We start from the raw sequence: 22,511 nt of genomic DNA, 5'->3' as shown, positions 1-22,511 counted from the left end.
ACATTGGCATGAGCCTTGTGGGAGAGAAAGTGAACTCTTGCCTCTGCTGCAGGGATCTCATTTCCAGCTGCACTTAGAACTTCTCAGAAGACTAGTGGGGCAGGATCAAGAAGATCATGCTGATCATGACAACAGACCTTGCTCAGCACTGGCACTGCCTCAACCAAAATGTCCTGGAAGGATGGCAAGAGTTTAGCAAAAGCATGAGCTCCCAAACAAATAGAATCCAAATGTACTCAAAACCCTAAAGCTCAAGTCTAACATCTGTTGTATGAATATCTAAATGCAGATATGGAATAATGTGCTGGATCAAATCAAGATTGCTGGTGAAAACACTCCAGAGTTTTGGCTTAGGTTGCATCCAGTCTGAGAATGTACATACTTACAAATAACCTTCCACAAAAGTAAAGGAGAATGAAGAAAATCCCCAAGAACACTAAATTTGAATGCAATGAATTACAAAGAACCAGGCAGTCATGTATTGGGAGACTGAAATCTATTCACAGTGGGTTGAAAACAGGATCTAACAAGGACATTGGTAAAGAGCTTAGCAAAAAGCCCTTTCTCAAGGCTGAGTTCCTCCCTCAATGCCTAATTCACTGTAGTGACTCTGAAAAATTCCTGCTCATCCAAGGCTTTTAAAACTCTAATGATCTCTGAAACTGGTGACTGGTCTCCATATCCAAATGATTCCCCAAATATCCATTCAGTTCTCTCCTGTTTGCTTCAAAACTTTCTGTTTTGACCAAAACTGACAATTTCAATGCACCACCAACAACGTTGGGATTGCCATCATCTAAACCATAAACAGAACTGCTCTGGTGGTGGTCAGATTGATTTAAACACAGATTTAAAGCCAACTGGTGATTGCCCTTTTAATGGGTTAAACAGTAAATGGAAACCAAAGGTAAATGACTTGGAATTTGAATAGCCAGTAATGCCAAAAAGTAAAAGTTTACTGTGTGGAAAAGGAATTTTAGAAGAAAATCTTGTCTTGGAAAGCTACTGACTCTTCAAGGATGTTATAAAAAGATTTGATACAAGCCACTGCTAAGCAATTTAATTTTGTAGAAAAACCACAGTGAATTGCAAGAGTTCATATAATGGTCAATGGAAGATTAAAATAATGAAATTTTGACCCCACAAGATATTTTAAATCATCTCACTGGGATAGGGTAATCCCATTATCTGGTTCAAAATCTGATATTACTGAGGAAAGTAGCTAAGACCATTTAAAAGAGTGGATCAGATGCTGTCAATAAGGACCTTGTTAGCTGTGTAAAACAGGCCAGAGAGCAGAAATCCATCCCAATCAAAATGCTGAATGTAACATAGTTGGGGAACTCTGAAACTCTCACTTGCATGGAAGGATGGGAAATAGGTGGAGATCCCTAACGATTCCTGTAATGATATCCAGGGAACTTGATGTTCTGTAAAAGCACTGGAACCCATGAGGGTGAGGATATCTCTTTAGCAACAACCATCAACAAAAGCAGGTAGAATAAATAATAAATGCCACACCCTATAAGCAATCAGACATTCAGAAGCCTCATTTTCCCTTATGGGAAGTATTAACATAATAAAAAATTGAAAATGGCATTACACAGAGTTTTGCAAACATGTCTGCCACAGGCACCAGTCCTGCTGACTGTGGAGGATTCCCAAAGTGAGACACGAGGGTATTCCTGCCTGGATCGGTGTTCAGGGACACTCTGGTGACCAAAAGGCTTCACAGGAGATGAATCTGAGGCTCTTGATATCCAGCACAGATTATTCAATTGAGTGAAGGCTCCTTCTACCAATATCCCACTGAAAAGAAAATCTTTGCCCTAAAGCGATGATTTTATTTCCATGGAAAGCAGACTTTTAGTAACAAGTGAGAGTTTTTATGACAACAGGTTTCTGGTTCACAACCCAGGCTACCCAAGTGCTAGAGGAAAAGGACTTCTCTGCAAGTTCCTTCTTTGCACTCAATGCTCACGAGAGAAAACAGAATCATGATTCAAATATTGAGAAAAGGGAATTTCATGACAAAGAACTATCTATGCTTTCTTGAGAGAGAAAGTTTGGGACATCATCTCATCCTTCTTGGTTTTCTTGCTTTGCTTAGTAAAGCCCCAGTGTTAACTCCACCATACTAATGATTTCCATTTAGCTTTGTATTTCAGATAAGACTTATCACCTCACTCACACATCTGTGGCTAACATTGACAAAATATCTTCCTTTGCAATGCACACACAAAGTCTGCAGCATTGATCATTCTATTATCACTCTGTTATGCTTAATTTCCTCTTTCATCTTTCCAGTCAAACTCCATTTCAGGCGACATGAATAGTGGTGGTGACACCCTGATGGATCACTCTTGATTCGGTGTGCTGCAGGTACGGTGTAAAATTGGTTTTCTGTTTGTAAAATTGTTTTGTGAGCATTCCTAACTATTCAAAGCATCAAATTAACAAGTGCATCGTGATCTTTAAGCACTCTGATATGACTTTGTAACAAGCAGTGAGGTGATGCAGCCAGACAGTTTGACTGAGTGCTAGAACTCTCTGCTGACTCCATGAGCAGAATCCAGCTTTGGCACCCACCTGGACAGCTCCTGCCTCAGTTCTACCCTGGACAGGTCACACCCCAAGTGATCTCACATGTTCCTAGTGAGCCAAGGAGGCTCCAGGACTGCCCTATGGAAAAGCAGGGATAGTCAGTCAGTGTTCTCCACCCTGAATAAACGAAGGCAGTGCAGAAAATCAAACACAAGAATCTTGGTGAAATGAAGTAACTCCTTGAAGCTTCCAGAGCAAAGGAGTTTTTGGGAAGGAATGTCCTCAGAGTTCCTCCTGACAGGAGCAGTAATTTCCTGTTGAAATCAATGGTTGCCACCGGCTTTGATTCAAAGGATGACAGAAATGCTTTTCCTTCTCCTTTCCAGATCCAGCCAAACCTCCAGCACCTGCCTCATTCATAGCCCAGTAATGGGTCTCATTGACCCCAGAAATCACATTACTGAACACAGGGGACGTTTGGGATTATAAGAAATGCACAGGCCACTAACTCTGCATGAGGTTCATTTCAACATGATTATGATTATGATTATGATCATAAGGGCAGGGAAATAACCAGCAGCTTTAGATGGAGTTTTACTCAGGGCTGACTGAATAATGAAATCTCAGTGTGCACAAATAACACATTGACAAACATTGATTCACAGGTATTTATCACATTGTTTTGAGGATTGTTTTCTGTTCTAATTTATTTTCAAAATGTGACTCCTCTCAGTTTCCATCATTCTCTGACTTCTACAGCTGTGTTACTGACCCTGCTCAAGTTATGAGTTTTGACATCTGAAAGCAGGAAACTTATAGTATATAACATTTACTCTTCCCTTGGCACTCATGCATGCACATACAGTTTGTAAAACAATACATTGCTTGAAATTTTTCAGCCCATGGAGCCTCAGAGCAGGGAAATGAAAGATGATCTCAATGTCCCCTTCAGGTTATACCTCTAATGGATTTGTTCTATAGCTTCAGATACAGTAAAAGCATTTCTAAGACTGTGTAACCAGAATAATGAGAGTTGAATTTTACTGCCTTGCAATTAGGGTTATACTTTAATTTCATTTCTTCTTAAACTTGCTGGTTGTTTCATCCCAATGGGATATTACTCTGTGATCCTTTCAATACCATGCTTGGCACAGGCTTCACCTTTTTGCATGGAGTTAGAAAATATTATATTCATTCAAGGAGACTGTAGCAGGAGTCCTGCTACATTTATAGCTTGATATTGTATATTGTTGTGCATTTTACTGCATAAATAAGCACTCCCCACTGAATATCAAAGGAAACACATGGAAATGTATGGCATCCAAAACCTGAAAATAATCATGTACAGTCTGAAAACAGGCAGTGTTTTAAGACCGAAGAACAGTTATGTTCTCTCACATGCACACAAGTGTAACTCTCATTTATCACAGGCTCTAAACATCTTTTTACAGTTTATAAGAACATAAAGAAAGAACTAGGTTTTTTTGATAGTAGCCACTCATGTTACTGATACAAGGGGAAAAGAGATCAGGCTGATAAAACCAGTTCTCCATCTTATCTGGCAATGGGAACAGCCTTGCAATATTCAATATAGCATATATGTCCCAGATATAACAACACACTGAATCCAGCATGAGGAGCTGGAGACACAGCTTCCCATGGGAAATGCTTACTTAGGAACAGGAACATTAGAAATTTGGATCAGTGAACATTTTTTCACAGCCATTCCTTAGCTGATTTCCCTGCACTGAGAGCCTTATTTATCTCAGCACAAACATCATTCCCATGTTAGGACTGATTTGCTGTTAAATTCACATGAGGAGACCTTGTTGGATGATGGATGGAGAAAAGGCAGCACTGACACAACGTGAAACTAAGATTAAAACTGAATAGTGAGGTGTGGTGGCACAGAAAGGTAACAACTTGAGATCCAAATGTCAAGGCTTAAATTTTACACTATCATTTTGCCACTTTTTACACACACAGTCTTCTCTTCCCGGACAGGGCAACAGGAGTAGAACAGGAGCACACAACAGGAGGCTTTTACACTCCACCCCATTCCTTAACCCCTTACTGTGAGCCAAAAATGATCAGTCTCTCCCACTGAGGCAAATGAAGTGGTTATAGACATGGTTAGGGTGGGTTGGAGATGCAAAAATCAAAAGTCAGACTCCAGAACCTACGAGATCACCCTAAAAAGCATGAAATAAATGCACTATATCTTACTGCCCTACTGCCTGTTGGAAAAGGATCCATGTGAGCCCCAAATCCCACCAGGGTTATGGAGAGACCCTTTTCACTTCAGTGGTGTCTGGTGTGGACTCTCGTGAGCAAACACTTTTTCCTTTTCTGGTTTCTACTTATTTTCACCCCAACCTGACCCAAGGTGCCCTAAGGGTAAAGAGTGCCCTAAATGAAGAGGATCTTCACTCTATTAATGCCTCCCTTGGGAGTGCCAGGGACAGACTGGGAGGAGATGATCACATTATCAAAAGCTTTATTCCTCAGAGAGACAAGTCTTGTGAGTTTGTTTACATCGGACACAGTGGTCGGATTTCACTTGACACATCACAAGCACCCAGTCTGCTGGGCACAGGAAAAATCATAGGAATAATGTAGCAGGGAACAGCTCTGTGCCAAGCAAACAGGTTGTAAAGCAGCTCTGCACAAAATCTGGGGAACCAGCTGTCTAGATCCAAGGCACAGAATAGTATTTATTGCTTATGCATCATGCTGGATTGCTAAAAACATGGCTCAAAACCAGGGAAGGGGTGATGAACAGGGAGGAATTTTCTGTTGTCCACCGTCAAAAACTCTTTAAGCACGTGGAAAACTGCAGGGAACTGCAAGCATCACTTTTAAGGCTGTTAACATTTAAAGAAGTCTAGACTGAAGCAGATAAGGGAATATCACAGTCTATCCACAACAGATGAGACAACTGCAGATTTTCCTGTGCTGAGAGCACTGGAGAGCAGTTTGGGCAGAACATGAAGAAGTCGTTCTAATGAGTAATTTGGGAAGCTAAATGTAGACCCATCTCAGCCTGGATGCTGCAGTTGGAAACCTTTCCTTCCCTATCATGGTGCTGAGCAAACAAATGTTGGTTTTATTCATTCCTCGGTGGGTGGATTTTGCAAAAGAAGAGCTCAGCATTGATCTAATTGTGACCACGGGAATTTAACACCAGCTTCAGCCAGAGCAGGAATTGGCTGTCATTGCTCCAGTGTTACAAATTTACACATTCTGCAAAGCCTTTAGAATTCCCCATTATCCAGAGTGGCTGCACAGCCATGCAATTGCCCCCTTTTCTGCCCTGGCTTCCAGTGTTTTCCATTTGTTTTCCAGGTGGCACCTCTGTCTGTTTATAAATGATCCTTTTCTGCTGGCTGCAGTTTCATAGAGTTGGAATTGGACGGAAACGTTTCAAATTTCAATGAGGAAAAATTTCAGCTGTCCTTAATTTCAATCTGAGAGATGTAGTTGTAAATACATGATTGATTTGCCAAACTTCTTTTAACACAATAACTGAGGGAAAAAAAACATCTTAGCGGAGCAGACACTGAGAATAATTACCTATTCTCCTCCACACATGAAGTATTTATAATCAAATCATCCAGCTTTGTCTAGTCAAAGCAGCACAAATGCCAATGTATTCTATAAGAAATATCCAAGGAAATGTCATCCTTTAAATTTTCAGCTAATTCTGGTAGACTTTTAGCATTCAAAAGGTAAGACATCCCTAAACTGCTCATCCACAAGAAGGCAAGAAATAAAATAAAGGAATATTTCATTATTGTGCATAAAAAAAGAAAAGGAAATCATTATTTTATATTTGTGGAAAGAAATGAAGGCTTCAGCAAACAAGCTGTACATGAAGATATATCAAGCAGAGACAACAGCTGTAATTCAAACATAAATGTATAATCCTTAGAGCAGAGAACTCTTTAAACAGAATTACTGATGAGTGGAGTTAGGAAAGAGGAGAGTAACAGAATTGGTGTCTCTCAGAAAACCCTTACAATTAGCAAAATTAATAATTTTTCAGGGGGAAAAAATGTGAAATAATCTTAGTTAAGATTAAATAATCTTAGAGTGGCTTTGTTATAGTCATTGTTTGGATACAGTTTACAGTGCAGAAATTCCCCCCTCTGCCCACTTCAGTCTGTAGCTCCAAACCCCTTCTCTTCCCATTCCCCATCCAGGATTTTTACACAAGAGTGAACCCACATAATTCATGCCCTTTACTGAGGTTGCTGTTATAACCTTCTATTAAATTTGTTTTTTGCTCCTCCAACTTCCCAGCTGAGACTAAATATTATCACCTCATTTGGAGCCCAAACATCTCCGGGAGCACTTTTTGTATTTCAGCCAGAAACTGGGTAGTTAGTGCCTGACACACTCTCTAACCTTCAGTGTCTTCCTCAAGGAAAAGCCTGGAGTTTGGCAGGCTGTGTTTTTGTCCCCTTTTGTGTGACCTAGGCCTGCAGAACAACCATGGTTCAACCCTGAGGTGCTCAGCACCTGCAATTCCACATAATCAGCAGCTTGCAGGATCAGGCTCTTAGTGCACATTCCTTTTTTGGGGAAAGAAGTAGACAGGGCTAATTAACAAGTTAAAACTGTAAAGACAGGCTTATCTCTCTGTGAGTTAAACCATAAAATAACTTCATTGTACTAAACCCTTGTGAACCTTCAAGTAATTCCTTGGCTTGATTGATTAGACTGGAAATGCAAAGGCTGCAAAACCAGCACTCAGCTCTTCTATTTGTTATAATTATATGTGAGAAGAAAATATCTCATTTTGGTGCATGGGTCACACTGCACGAAGGTATGCATGCAAAAGCACTTTGTTTTAGTTGCTGTTTTTGCTTTAATACAAATTACCCTCACGTTTATTCCTGACCTGGGTTTGCTGTTTCCATAATTTGTGTTTTATCCAGTTAAATATCCACAAATCATGATACTGAACATTTACTTTCCTCTTGACAGTTGTTTTCTAAGCACAGTCCTTGTTTAATATGTTCTGGCCTCATGTATATTTAACAGCCTCTAAGGAGTGTCATTGCTTTGGAAGTAATAAATAAATTCTATTTGTCCTATTTTTATATTTTCCCAAGAATTTCTGCCACAAGGAACTCGGGTTGTAACTGAGATATTAAAATTTAATCTCAAGATTTCATTGTAAATCTCTGACTTGAATAAAAGAAAATCTGTGATTTTATGTGCTGAGTGTCTTAAGATCCATAAACTCAGCACTCTGAAATGAAGGAACAGAGGAGTTGTAACAGTTTGAGAGAACAATCTCTGTATGAAAACAACCACAATTATCTGAAAGTCATCAGGGAGCACAAATAAGATCTGATAGTCAAAGCAATTAAAGTATAGTTGCTATTTATTGCCTCACACAGTACACAGATATAATAATTTCATCTTTTCTAACTGTTACTAGTGAGCTAATGCACTAGAATTCCACCAGGAATAAAGTCCTCTGGTAGAACTGCTATTAAAAAAAGACATAAATACAGGCCCACAGATCTCTGAGGCCAGTACAGAATCAACAGAAGTGGTTTTGCTAAAAATGGACTCTTTGCAAAAAAAAATTGTCTTTGCAAAACCCACCTTTGGGAAATTTTATTGTGCCTTTTTGAACTTAGATTTCAGTGGATGTCACCCAATCCCTGGGTCATGATTACTGGAAAGAAGGCCTGACAACAAATGTAGAATTAATTCTACAGCATTAACTACTTAAAGTGATTTGGGCATCAACTGGCACAAAAAGTAAGCTCTTAAATTAATAGTCTTTTTTTTTTCAAGTTGTTGAGCTCTAATCCTTCTTCACCAAAGGACACAGGAACTGGATTAGAACTAAAGACACCAGTACCAGAAATCCCTACCATGGTTCTCAAAGTCAAAGTTCATTCTGAGTTCTCTGGAATACTGAAAATGTGCTGCTTTTGTCCAAAACCTGACACAACCCGCTGCTGTAGGAGGTCCAACTGTTCTGCATTGGGACTGCATATCCCTGAATTTTAAAGGAGTTTCATTAACTGTTTTTAAATTTATCTTCCTACATTTCCCTTGATTTTAAGGAAAACAACAGGCTCTTTGTAAATTGTACAAGTCCTCGTCCCCTGTATACTTTAAATTAAGACTTTGTCAGTAAAAAGCCAGCAAGGGAATTCAGCCTTCTGCAGCTCCATTTATTTGAGTAATCTCCAAACAGAACTGTGAAAGGGTCATTAATCCCACCAGTCCTCCTTGCATAGCATTTTCTTTCAGTGCAGCCTCAAAAAGGAGACAAAACTCTGCAAAATGTCACTCATTTTTTAACCATATCACACTAGAAAGCAAACAAATAACAAAAATATTTTATCTTAACACAAAAAAAGATTTGTAGTTATGAGAACAAGTGTGAAGCCATTTAACACTTATTAAAAACCTTAATGGCCTGAGGAATCATTTTATCAGTCAGATCTGACTCCTGCATAACAAGGACTGGTTAGTGGGCTCCTGTTTTGAGTTATATGTCAAAAGTATCTAGGGCTTGTCCAGACCCTAAAATGGAACATGGAATTAGGAGGTTTGAGCTAAAAGAGGGACCAGATGTATCCAAACCTGCCACGACTGGTGACAGTCTGGAACGAAGGGGTGAGGTCACATCACTAATGTCTCATTAGCACCAAGGGACCAGGTCTGGGTCTGTTCAAAGGGACTTTTCACAACAAGTTTATCTGATTCCAAATAACAGTTCTGAAAACAACCACCTTTCCTAAATACATAAACCAAACGAATGGGAGACAATTTCTCAGCATTTTTCAGTACCAGAAGCCATATTTACTTTTAAAAAGACAACAAAATTCCCCCAAACTGGCACTAAATAGGTTTTTTTATTACTCCTACAGTGCTCCAAAAGGCACATCAATAATGCAAACACCCTGCAGCTCAGGTTTGTTCCTGGCTGTGGGATGAGGCAGAGTGTGTCAGCACATCGTGTCATCTTCCAGGGGAAAGGAGACATTTGAGAACCACCTGCTGTGAGGGGGAAACACTCCTCATTTACAGGCTCGTATTCAATGTGGTTGTTAAACATTCTCCATTTACAGATTCATATTCAATGTGGCTGTTAACTTCAGATCTTATCTGGGTCCACAATAACCAAGGAGTGCAAACATGGGCTCACTTCACAAACAAAATCTACAAATGAGCAGTTTGGGTCTAAAACCCCTATAACATGACACTTAGGGAGCACTAATCCTGTGTCCATCCCCAAATCCATCCTGTGGAGCTTTATGGTATCTTAATGAGTATGTCACTAATCTGGGGTGGGCATGGATTTAATCTGAATCACAGAATAGTAGGGGTTGGAAGGGACCTCTGGAGATCACCCAGTCCAACCCTGCCAAGGCAGTGTCACCCTGGAGCAGGTGACACAGGAATGTGTCCAGGTGGGTTTGGAATGTCTCCAGAGAGGGAGACTCCATGCCCTGCCTGGGCAATTGTCCCCGTGCTCTGCAACCTTCAATGCAAACAAGTTCTTCCTCGTGTTGAGGTGGAACTTCTTGTCTTTTAGTTTATGGCCATTGCTCCTCATCCTGTCACTGCACACACCAAAAGGAGTCTGGCACCATCATCTTGGCACCTGCCTTGGAAATATTTGTGCAGATTGCTGAGATCCCCTCTCAGACTTCTGTTCTCCAGACTAACCAGGCTCAGCTCCTGCAGTCTCTCCTCATGAGAGAGATGCTCCAGATCCCTCATCATCTTTGGGGCCTCTGCTGGACCCTCTTCAGTAGCTCCTTGTCTTTCTTGAACCGAGAAGCCCAGGACAGGACACAGTATTTGCCACAATAATATATTCCCAGGGGGCCCCTCTGGAGCCCCTGCAGTGTGTGCTGCCGGGCTGAGCTGCTCATTCCTTCCGAATTAACCCACCACAGAGCAATGCTCAGCAGACAGTCTATGAAAACACACCCATACATATCCTCAGGCTGTACAAACACATCTGTAATTCCCTAACTCACAAAGTCATTGTTTAGGAGCACGAGTAGGACTGTTGAACCACTGTGTGAGGGGAGCTTTTGTTCTCAGCGTGAAATTACATGTAGGCTCAATGTTCTGGGGTAAAAAGAGCTGTTTTGAAGCCATCCCTCCCCACACAGGGCTTAGTTTGTCCCTCAGACTGGGTGAACACCCAGGGGGGCCAGGGGCCCAGCAGAGTCCGGAGCTGCAAAATGTGGAATCTGTGAAATTTTTCTTAAGAAAGGATGTTCTTTGATGTCTGATCTTTGTGTGCTTTCAAGCCTAGCCAACAAGAAGGAAGGAGATTTAATCCGTGAAACAGGTAGATCTAAAAAGCACTAAGTGATGTCCAGGTGTTAAAAAGACAAATTACTTGTTGGCAGAACATGTTGATATTTAGGGCTGGACATCCTCCAGTGACCTCAGACCTGGGGTGGAGGGAGTGGGAGTTTGGGGACAAGGATGTAACACTGATAGCGGGCACAGAGGATGCAGAATTTAAGGGGCCACAGGGACATTTGGCAGAACTCTCAAGATAAGGAAGAAAACTAATAAAGATAATTGAGTGACTGTGCTGAATCAGCTCCGACTGGGCAACAGGTGATTCTGGGAGGGGGAGATCGTGACCACAGACCCAAGAAACCCAAGAAAGAGGAGGAAGACTGAGCATGGCACCAATCAGCATGCGGAGAGAGAACCACTAAGCAATAGAAGATAGAATTCTAATTAACGAGGGAAACATGTGACTTGTGGGCAATGAACACCAACGCTGCTGAAAGGTACAAAGACCGAAAAGCTTTGTAGTGCCGGAGCGGTGGAACACCCGAGGGCGAGGAACTACAACTCCCAGAGTGCCCCGCGCGCCGCGGCTCTCGCGAGAGGCGGCGGAAGCGGCGGGCGCGGCCCGGAAGAGGCGCAGCCGGAGCGCAGCGACCATGGCCGAGACCGACCCCAAGAGCGTCCAGGACCTGACGGCCGTGGTGAGGGACCGCGCCGCGGGGGGACGGGACAGCGGCCGGGGGCGCCGGGGAGAGCAGTGGTCCGGGACGGGGAGGTTGGACGGGAGCACCCTGATCTAGGGAAGGTGCCCCTGGCCGTGGCATGGGGTTGGGACGGGCTGGGCTTTAAGGTCCCTTCGTCCCAAGCCATTCCAGGGTTCTGTGGTACCGAAAAAAAAACCGGCCTCTGTGGGATTAACAAGATGCGGAAACAGCCGTTGTGGGTTTAGCCCTGGTTGTGAAACACGGGCGTTTTTTTAGGTCTTACAAATCATAGGATATTCAGAGTTGGAAGGGACCCACAAGGATCATCGAGTCCAACTCCTGGCCCTGCACTGGACACCCCAGGAATCTGTGCCTCAGAGCGTTGTCCAAATGCTGCTCGAACTCACAGGCTTGGTGCTGTGACCACTGCCGTGGGGAGCCTGTTCAGTGCTCAGCCAATTTACTCTAATGTTTACTGTAAGCCTCAGTTGTCCTCTGTGTGTATATATATATATGTATATATATTTATGTAAATATATATATATTTAAGTACTATTTTTACATATATATATAATTACACTGCAGAGTTTGGGCACGCTGGTGCTCAGCAATGAAAGAACATTGTAGTTACCTCGTTACATGAGATTAGATAATGCAACAGCCTCTAATGAAAGCAAAACGTTTCTTTTCTCCCTTTCTATCAGGTGCAGACACTGCTGCAGCAAATGCAGGACAAATTTCAGACCATGTCTGACCAAATCATCGGAAGAAATATCCTTTTTTTGAACTCGGGTGCTATGCAGTAAATATCATAGGGTCTGTTTGCTGGTGGGATTCGTGAGATAAATTTAAAGTGAGCGTAAAAATTTGAGCAGAGCTGTGCTACTAAAAGCAAACAAGCCCGAGCAGGGCTGGAATGGTGTCGTTTCCTTGACCCCTGTGCCCTCGATGACATGAGCTGTCGCATCGATGACCTGGAGAAGAACATCGCTGACCTCATGACACAGGCTGGGGTGGAGGAGCTGGAGGGGGAGAACAAGACCCCAGCCCCCAACAAGAGCTAAAGTGAGACAGGCCCTGGTTGGCCTTGAGACAAACCCTTGAAATTACTGCCTTTGACAGATGGAACTTTTTCCTTTGGTTTGTGAGGTGGGGTTTGTGCAGAGCAGAATTAGAGAATTGTGAATACAGTGTCCAGGGAGGGGCAGTGGAGCTGAAGGTGTGTCTGGAGAACAGCTGAGGGAGATGGGGGAAAAGGAGAAAAGGAGGCTCAGGGGGGACCTTCTTTCTCTGTACAGCTCCCTGACAGGAGGGGGGAGCTGGGTGGGGGGGGGTTTGGGCTCTGCTCCCAGGGAACAAGGGACAGGATGAGAGGAAACGGCCTCCAGCTGTGCCAGGGGAAGTTCAGATTGGACATCAGGAGGAATTTCCTCATGGAAAAGGTGGTCAGGCTTTGGAAGGGGCTGCCCAGGGAGGTGTTGGAGTCACAGGGGCTGTAAATTCCTCCTGTGTGTAAGCGAGGAGCTTGCCGAGGGTAGTGACTCACACGGGGCAGTGCAAGAGAACACTCAGGGATGAGGCAAAATGGGTCCTAGGGCAACATTCCCTGGAGAAAGAAATTTCTTACTGAAAGGAAAATGCGATATTATATATTATTATGTAATTTCTTAATTGATAACCTGCCCCTGTATTACAGAAACATTGGAGAAGTAGATGTTTCATCCTCCTGGCAGCTCAAAATCCAGTCCAAAAACATGTAGATAAGTTCAGGTGACGAGGCAGCACAAGACACAGCATTTAAAATTGCTGAAGGCATTTGAGGAGATGAGGCAGTGCAGGTACCAGAACTGTTACAGCATAAACAAGGGGGAGGTGTGCTTAACTATGGTGTCTGAGCACTGAGATTTCACTTCAGTTTGTTCAGAGCTTGATTTCTGCAATCCATGGAAGGCAACTGGCAAATAAAACATGTTTCATGTTAAAGGGTGACTAAGACAGACATGTCTCAGCCTTTCTTAAGCTTGAGATTCTGAGGTCATGTCTTGCATTCTCTGCAGTCTGTATAGTGTTTGGAACAGATGTATTCTGGCTCATTAAGATACTTATTTTTTGTGTTACTTTGACAAAAGTACCAAAAACCTCACATTCTTACGGGCTTCATTGCCCTCAGTGTCATTTCCCTTGGCCTGAACTCCCCAAATGAAAACTTTTGATGAGCATGATTCTCTTTAATTCTCAGTAATCTATTTTCTTATTATTTTTCCCCAACAGGTTGCCAATGCCTCAAGATGAATCTTGGAAGTTGACTTTTTCTTTTTTCTACAAATCCTTGGAATTACAGAATGGCTTTTTGCAACTCCTGTGTGTAAAAGCATTTTTATATTGTTACAGAGCTTGCATTCCTAATGTACATTGTATAGTTGGGGTAGGGTAGTTTATATTTTGATTTGTGTACTGTAATTTCACTTTTTGAATTCTTGTTATGAGGATCAATTGGTTGTGTTATTAAAACACAGATCTTATGGATCTCAACTACTGGGTGCATTTTTTTGTGAAGTCACTTTTTTCTCTTTCCTGTACTTTTCTAAATGTTTCATGTTTGATAGCTCAGCATTTAGTGACTCTCATGAAATGGGAACCTTGCCTTGTCCTGTGTGACTTTGTGGAGTGAAGCACAAGATTGAAACTTAGCATAAGTCTTAGTTCTAAGCATCAAGCACTCACTAGTTGGGGTTTATGTGTTGGTTTTTCATACCTGTAATAAGGTGGTTCTGGAAACACGAGCCACTGAACATCAAAATCATCTCTCCTACTCCTGGTATTACCTGAGCTGTGTGTTCCTGGAACATAAACCAGAAATACGGATTTACCATCTGTGCACAGCTGAGCAACCACTGCCACTCACATCTGGGACATCTGGGCAGACAAGGAACTCTTAACTATGAACAATCTCACTATGGGATTGAAGTTTTTTAACACTCCACTTTGTCCCTGTGCCCTTTGGCATCACCTTTGAACAGTAACTGTGATCGAAATGGTGATGCTGGACAGAACAGGACAGTGTTTTTAGAGTGTCTGCACGTGGGCTTTCAGTTTAAATCACTGGCTCCTTGGACAAAACAGTTCAGTAGCAAAGCAGTTATATATTGGACAAAAAGGAGAGAATCCAGTTAGATTTTTAAAGCCTTGCTTCTCTTCAAAAAACTTGATTTGGAGAAGTGTTTGCTTTTCTATCGTATCCACATTTATGGGCCTGCAGTTTAATGGGTTACATTAGAGTGTTTGGGCAATGAGAAGTGTATTTGGGGGAGTCTGTACTGTGTCACTTGTGAAGAAAAATGACCCATGTCAGCCATTCCTGACAATCATTGCATTGCTCCTCCAGCTTCAACCCCAAATTTCGTCAAGCAGTGGTGGCAGTCAGCAGTTGCATGTGGGCCACACTTAAATTGCTCTTTTAATGCCACCAAATTAGCACCTCTGTGCTGTGAGGGCAAAATGACAGGTCATTTTTCCAAACTGAGGGGAAATTGTAATAAAAGGTCATAATAACAGGGAAATTTTGTGAACATAAGAAATGTATCAATATACCTTGTAATACCAGCCTTAGGTTCTTTGTAATGTCATTGAAAAATCTAATAAACTGTTGTGTGGTAACCAGTAGTCAGGTCATGTATATTAAAGCATCATCTAGCTTAAGTATATTGTTCCATGTGAGATTATATTTAGTTCTAAGTTATAGAAAGGCTCTGACACAGCTGCTGCTCAGAGAATATAGTTTAGAATTACAGGTGTGCTCTGTGTAATGAATGGGTGATGATTCATGCCCTGTCAGACCTGGATGTTAGTAGGTAATTAGAACACAGACCAAAGGTGTATTAAATTGGGGGACCATTTTGTATGATGTTTATACAGCTATAAATTCTCATGTGCCCATGTTCCTCCTGGGGCAGAGATGGTCATTCCTGAATTTGCCTGCACTCTCCCCTATGCAGCAGCAGTAGCTCTGCTTTCCTGGAGTTTACTGTGTCAGAATAACTTACTGGAAACTTATTTCAGCTTTAGGAGGAAGCTGGGTTCTCCCAGTCACTGGAAAGATTCTAATTGTATTTCAGTAGGGATTTTTTCCCCTCATAAATTTAACACTTCACTGATTTTAACTGCTCTCACCTCTACCTACTCTGGATTTCCATCACCACCATCCTCTTCAACCCCTGCTTCTCTTCCCCTCTGACTCTCCAGAGCTCCATTTCAGCTCTTCCTGAGGAAAGAGCCATTGTTTCAAAACTCTCTTTAGGTAACTACAAAGTGTAGCTGCTCTTTCACAAGAGCTCTACATTAGGAACAGCAAATAAAATCAGTGTTTTTCTGTGACAGGAATTAAGAGGGACACCATGCAAGTCTCAGCCACAGATTTCACAGCCAGTCTTTAATAGCAGTGTTGTTTTTGAATTAAGACCAGAGAACCCAGAAATAAGTTGAAGATCACAGATGTGTGGGCTGTGTATTTTACACTGGGCAACACCAATAAATTTGAAACTGCTCTTTCATCTCTTCTGGTGTTTTAGTTCCTGCCTTTATGGCAGGAATGATACTCTTTCAGTACAGAGGAATGGTGTTATAATAAATGGATGTTTTGAAACAGACCCACTGATAAATGATCCAGAATTATGATATCCTAAAGAGGATTTTTCATTTAATCTCTGCACTAAAGACAATGTACAGTAAATAAGACTGCACACACAGCTCCCAGCTCACAGCATCTGGTTCAGGCACTAAATGAGCTGGTTATAGGCCAGAGACACGCTGAGCTGTGACACTCACTGTCTGCAGGAGTGAGTTCTGGAATCTTCCTCTGCCCAAAGCGAATCCAACCAGGTGATCCTGGCAGGTACCACTGCCTGCTGCTGCTGTGGGACAGAGGAATCACTTGGACTCCATCCTGCAGTTCTTGCAGACTGTTTTTGGCAGGGAACATTTGTGCAAATGGTGTTACCTCTCTTCTAGACTTTCTCAGCACTCCCAGTAAAGCACTGTTGTTTTCCTTCCTTAGCTGGCTGAGCCACAGGGAATTGGTTTGCCAGAAAAAACTATGGAAATAGGTAAGAGACTTAACCCTCCTATCTCCCAAACCCTGGGGGAGTGCTGAAGTCACTCACTGGCTCTTCCTCCAAATGTGAGAGCTCATGAAATTCACTCCTTCATACTGTAAAAATATTTCACACTGCCTTCCAAAGGAAAATAATGTTGATTTCATATGCTTTGGGTGTGAAACACCTGTAGCCACAGTCAGAGACACTCTCCAGCCTCTCTAATGCTGCACCTGAGTCTGCAGTTTTCCTGGAGGTGTTCACATGGAATTATTTAATGCAGCTCTTCCATTTTCCTCACGATTACAACTTTCTAGCAGATGGTGCCTTCTAGTGGGCACAGACTGAGAGGAGCAGCACTGCTCAGATTAATGATCCAGGGACCTTTAATGTAGGGGTTCAGATGTTAGGGCTCTAATGAGCCTCATGCTGCTGGAAATGTGGTTATTGCACAAGACACTGAGGCTTTGTTTACAGTTAAGAAAATTAATTGGATACACAAATCATTTCCTGAGCTTTTAAACCTTACTGTGTTTTGAAAAGACCTAAAGCTCATTGAGATTTTTTTCTCCAACTCTGATGTAGAGTTAATGAAATTAGGTCATTAGGAAAATAAAGAATGGGAGCAGAAACCTTACTGCTTATAAACACTCTGAAATCAGAAAGTTTAAAGAGGAATTTTCTGTCTGAAAAATGTGCATGTATTAACAGAAGCTGCTCTTTTGTGTTGTTTTGCTAAGGATCTGACATTTTTATTTATGGAGTTCTTGTAGTTAGCTACAGATATAAAAATTTCTGCAGTTTACAAAGCTGTACAATATACAATCCTTGCCCAAGAGATTCAATCCTGTTTGAAATTGCAGCTGGAGGAAGTGATGGAGTTCAGTGTTTCTCCAATCTCAGAACTGTAGCTGTTCATATGACAAGTGTGGTTGGAAGACCCGTGACCCTTTTGTGTCAAAGGATCTCATCCTTCCCACCTGAATTCCCTGAAGAGTTTAGATCACAGACCCTTGTGCTGCACAGTCTGGTTGTGCTCAGCAGAGGGTGTCCCAAGTTGCAGCACAGTTTTCTGTTTCATGAGGGTGTCAAGTGGAGAAATCGTCCAAATTCCTCAGCCAAATTCCCGTGGCATGAGGAGCATCCTCAGCTCAGGTGGGTTGGTGACAAACACCTGTCTGGTGTCCTGCCAGCTGACATCTCCAGCTGCTTGGGCTCATAATAATCCACCTGCAGGACACATCTGTTTTTGCTTATATCATTCCTCCTCAGTCCAATATCTCCTTCTCTGAGAACAGGATTTTCCCAATGAATAAAAGTTTCTGATTTCGCTTATTTCTGTTGCAGAAGTGTTTGCTTTTGAAGACCAGATCCCTGTGCCCTTAAAGCATAGTAGGGAAGATTTACGTATTTTAACCCCAACAGTGGAGAAAATCACTGAACTCAGCTGCTCTCTGTCCACTGGGGTAGAAACAGGAAGGTTTCCGGAAAGCTTTTATTTGTTTGATTATTTTCACACGCTCTTCAAGAAGTCAGGAAGCCAAGGATATCCAGGACAGACACTGTAGTTTTGGAAAATTAAAAGACAGAGGAAAAAGAGCCTAACTTAAAGATATGAGGCTTCCTGCTGGTTTGCAGGCATCCACACCCCACGTGTGAATCCCGTGTGTGCTGAAGTGTCCCCGTGGTCTGAGCTCTGATGTGACACATCCCAGTGACAATAACCAAGGACCATTCATTTGCTTCCCAAGAGGCTGCTCAACAGCAGAACAGCAATTCCTTTAGTTTGCCAACTGCTTTAAACCAGAAGTTTTTTGTCATACAGAAGGTGCCTGTTTCAGTTCGACTGTAAGAGGCTGAACCTCAGTCAAATCCTCTCTTCAAAACATGTTCACTTGAAAAAGTGTTCTGTAGAGCCAGAAGAAAATTAGAAAAACTCAGAGAGCACTGCAATAGTTAAAGGCCTAAAAGTGCAAATGTCATTGCTCTTTGCAAACAGATTGATTTCTGCAAGGATTTTATTTGCTCCTGAAGAACCAGAAAGACTCTTCAAGGCTCATCACCTGATCTTTCAGGAAAAAGAATGTGAATTCCTTCCTGGCTCTACAGAGCAGTACATTTTTAATGAAAATGACTGGTCATCCAAGAAAAAACAACCTGAGGGCTTGCTTGCCTAAATTCATGCTGAGAAACACAGGGACAGGCCCTCAGTCATGCTGTTATCTTTTAAAAAATACCTACTTCCAACAGCAGAGAAAGTGAGTGTTAATGAATGTTAATGTGATATAAGGGAGGGAGAAACCAACCTCCCAAAAACGACACCAGCCCTTCTGCTGTTGGCGCACAGAACACATTATAAATCGGACCAAATGTTCTTAAAAAATTGATGGAACTGTAAATGCTGACATTAATGATAAATGGAATCAACTCTTATTAGAAGGAACAACATTGGGATCACCAACAAGTGAGGCAAAAAATTTAATTAGGTTCTCATCAGAGGATTCCAAATAGATGTGTCATTTTAATAAATTCAGCAAATGGACCATGCAGCTGAGAACTGGGGACATCTTAAAACACAATTAACCAGAGATCCTTGAACGGGCTTCATTGCTCTGTGAATTCTTTCCAAGTCTTTTTCCAACTTATTAGTCATATAAGAAGATACAGATTTGTGTTCTTCTTTATGAGTAGCCCCAGCTCTCACCTTTTTAACTGACCATTTTAATAAAACTATATTCAGAGTATACAGAATCCATCAGCAAGAGCTCTTCATTTCTTTGAGAGTAGCAGGTGGCACTGGAGGAGATGACTGTGGTACCTTTGATAATCTGGTTGCAAACATTCTTAATTGCATTTTTTTACAAGACCTTCACATTAATGTTGTTTTCCTTTCAGGTCAGAACCATTTTTAAATAAAAATCAAGGCAGGAGTTTAAGACTTGACTACTGAGCAACCGTGAGAGTGAATATGACCATGAAGTTTGAATTGCTTCACAGAGTTCCCAGACATGATCAAGGCCTTCCTCCCTGCATCCCCACCGAAGACACTCTTTGGGATTCAAGGGGATTGATGAGTTTGATAATTAGTGTTGCTCATTAGCAAGAAAGGCAGTAAATTGAAGTCCTTGCACAATAACTGTTAAATTTCATTTTGAGCCCCTCTAAAGCAACAGGCAACAGCAAACAATATCTAGTAGAATGACACCATCTGCCATTTATTATTTTTTTAATCATCTTTCCAGTGTTTTAAACAAGAATTTGGTTATAAATTCTGACAACTGGCACTATAAAATACAATTTTCTGCTCTCTTCTTCTCACTATCCTCTGAACAGTGAGGAACACAAATAAATAAAGTGCAGGTTTAAATCTCAGTTTTCACACATTATTGACCTTTTAAGATGTGTCTCCAGATTAACCTGCTCCTGCCTTGTGTTCATGGGAGGGGATGTGGTGTGGACATTCCCTGAGGTTCTGCATTTGGTTGGGCCACCTGGAGCTGGGGACAGAGTTCTACTTCACGGAGATGACAATGAGATAAACGTCTGAAGGAGTGGAACAAGAGAAACCACCAGGGCTCAGACTGGAAGAAATTCCACAGAGTCATAGAATCATAGAATGGTTTGGGTTGGAAGGAACCTTAAAGATCATCTGATTTCCACCCCCTGCCATGGGCAGGGACACCTTCCACTAGACCAGGCTGCTGCAAGCCCGGTCCAACCTGGCTTTGGAAAGTCTTGTTTCTCCAAACACTGAGAAATTTGTAGGAGCTCTGTGTTCTTCCAGCGCTCCAAAACAACAAACAGAATGGAAATTTCTACGATCTTTACATATTTGTAGCCTCATCGATCCAGAGTGTTTTAGAAAATCCTGCTCCACCCCCTTGAACACACTGAACAAAATCCGTGTTTCACACATCACACAAAATTAAAAACAAATTTATTGAACCTGAGGCGTATTTAAAAATCAGGAGGGCTTTCATGCCGTAAGTTATTTTAAAACATCTTTGAAATTACTCCATAGACTGAAGTTAAACAATTAAAATGCATAATCACATTTAAAAGCAGCACCGAAAACGTAAGTCATTTTGTCACAGAGGCTGCTCCAGCATGGTTTGATTATTTAATGTTATGCTCCAAAAGCAATTTATCCCCTATACCCTTGATCTCTATTTCAATTTGGGGATGTTAATGCATGCACCATTGCTGTATTAGCTGATAGGGCAGAACAAATACTTCAGAAAAAGCCATGATTAGAATTTGAAATCTCTCTCAGCCATGTTGAATCCCCAAATGTACTCACCTCGCTGGCTTTTCCTGCTGGCTTTCCCCTCTGGAGGCCCATGTTTTATACTGGAAAGAATTGTTGTTTAACATCAGGAACAGATGAATGTAGAGGGAGTGTGTGGGTGCAGCCACTCCTGCTATGAATGCTAAAGTTGTCAGGCATCAATTAAATCTCTTCAAGCCGAGCTGTTACAAACACTCTGCCTGTCACCACATTCCGTGCCACAGAAATCTCAGGATCCAGACAGCCAAGTTTGAAGTTGCTAGAGATATTTGCTCATTTTCCCCTTTGCATTACCTGCAAAGTCTCCTCTGTTCCTTGTTCTGGCTTTGTTTGGCTGTGCACAGCCCCGGGATGAGCAGGAATTGGGGGTTTGGGTCACAGCGCAGGGTTTGAGGCCTACAGCACTCCCTGAGTCCCATCCATTCACCCCAAAGCACACAACGTGCTGGATGGACACGGACACAGGATCACTCCTGCAGGATAAATGATTTTGTGTTCTGAGTATTGCCAAGGAAGGGAGGGAAATTTGAGGAGAAGCTTGTTTGTAGGATTTCAGCCCTCAGGCAGCGTTAACACAGGGGCTACCATCCCCTGTGTCATTGGTGCTTCATTACTGGCACGTGTAGAGCCCACAAAGTGATCCTGTTCAAGACATATTGTGTATAAATACAGTCTACTATTGGAATATGCATTCCCAAGCATCTCAGACTAACCACTTGTCCAACAGAAGGATGGAACACACACTTGTGCTCTTTGCAGAAGGCACGGTGGACAACTGTTCACACCCTCCCCAAATCTTTCCCCAAAAGGAGGGATATTTCTCGTAGGGCACAGGGGGATGGGGGCAGTGGAGCGGGTATATCCATGTCTCAAAACCCAGCTGGCTTAGATGCAAGTCTTTTCCCCTTCAAATGAAGATGTAGGTGGGATTCAGTGCCAGTCAAGGACGGGCCGTGCCCATTTCAGGTAAGAGGGATTTGCACCAGAGCTGGTGGGTCCTGGCCTTGGAGAAGGCAGAAGTCTGATATAATGCTTCATAGTGGCACAACAAAGACTGCAACAACCTTTTCTAAGTCTGCAGCAGGATTGTCTCAAAAACCCTGCTTTATAAGCCTGATTCCTATAAAAAGCTACAGATAACTTGGAAACAGCTTTGCCAGGAACTAAGTGAACAGTTACTTTCACTGAGAACTCCAAATTCACTCTTAGAGATCTGCCTGGTGTTTATATAAAGAATCTTTACTCTTGGGACAGAAAGCTTTCATTTTTGCTATCAGTTAGTCTTTTTCTTACTGTTTTACGGTTTGTCTCAGAAAAGGATGGAAATATCTCCCTACAGCAACCTCTTAAAACCCACAGAAACATCCTTGATAGCGACATGCAGGTATTTTTCAAGGAAGGTTTACTAAGGAAAGGGAATTTGCAAAGTTCTGCAGTTTTCTTGTGTACAAGATAGGAAGGGATGGTAAAAGTAGTGAATTGTCCTTCAAGTGGCCTTGCCTAAACAAAAAGAACAGCTTGAGTGCCTATCATTAGCAGGCAGAACACTTCTGCAGGGGGCACACAGCTTGAAACCCAGAGAATTCT

At 42.1% G+C, this 22,511-nt stretch overlaps 1 protein-coding gene across 1 annotated transcript; it reads left to right on the top strand.

Annotated features, from left to right (window-relative positions):
* Positions 1 to 11,442: 11,442 nt before the first annotated feature.
* HSBP1 (heat shock factor binding protein 1) lies at positions 11,443 to 15,203 on the top strand. The gene is made up of 4 exons (XM_018083861.1): positions 11,443 to 11,543; positions 12,251 to 12,317; positions 12,492 to 12,611; positions 13,818 to 15,203. Exons 1-3 carry the CDS (start codon positions 11,499 to 11,501, stop codon positions 12,608 to 12,610), a joined length of 231 nt encoding a protein of 76 aa, XP_017939350.1. The 5' UTR covers positions 11,443 to 11,498; the 3' UTR covers position 12,611; positions 13,818 to 15,203.
* The last annotated feature ends 7,308 nt before the right edge of the window (positions 15,204 to 22,511 follow it).

This window comes from Manacus vitellinus, unplaced genomic scaffold, assembly GCF_001715985.3.
Source record: "Manacus vitellinus isolate BGI_N305 unplaced genomic scaffold, ASM171598v3 scaffold_10_pilon, whole genome shotgun sequence".
NCBI lineage: Eukaryota > Metazoa > Chordata > Aves > Passeriformes > Pipridae > Manacus > Manacus vitellinus.
The sequence above is the reverse complement of the archived record's forward strand: the minus strand, read 5'-3'. Positions and strand labels throughout refer to the sequence as shown.

Bases quoted from the DNA above. Each gene is read 5' to 3' on its own strand.
- HSBP1 (XM_018083861.1), top strand. From the start codon at position 11,499: ATGGCCGAGACCGACCCCAAGAGCGTCCAGGACCTGACGGCCGTG. The intron at 11,544-12,250 runs GTGAGGGACCGC...CCTTTCTATCAG, and splicing joins TCCAGGACCTGACGGCCGTG to GTGCAGACACTGCTGCAGCA. The intron at 12,318-12,491 runs ATATCCTTTTTT...ACCCCTGTGCCC, and splicing joins TGACCAAATCATCGGAAGAA to TCGATGACATGAGCTGTCGC.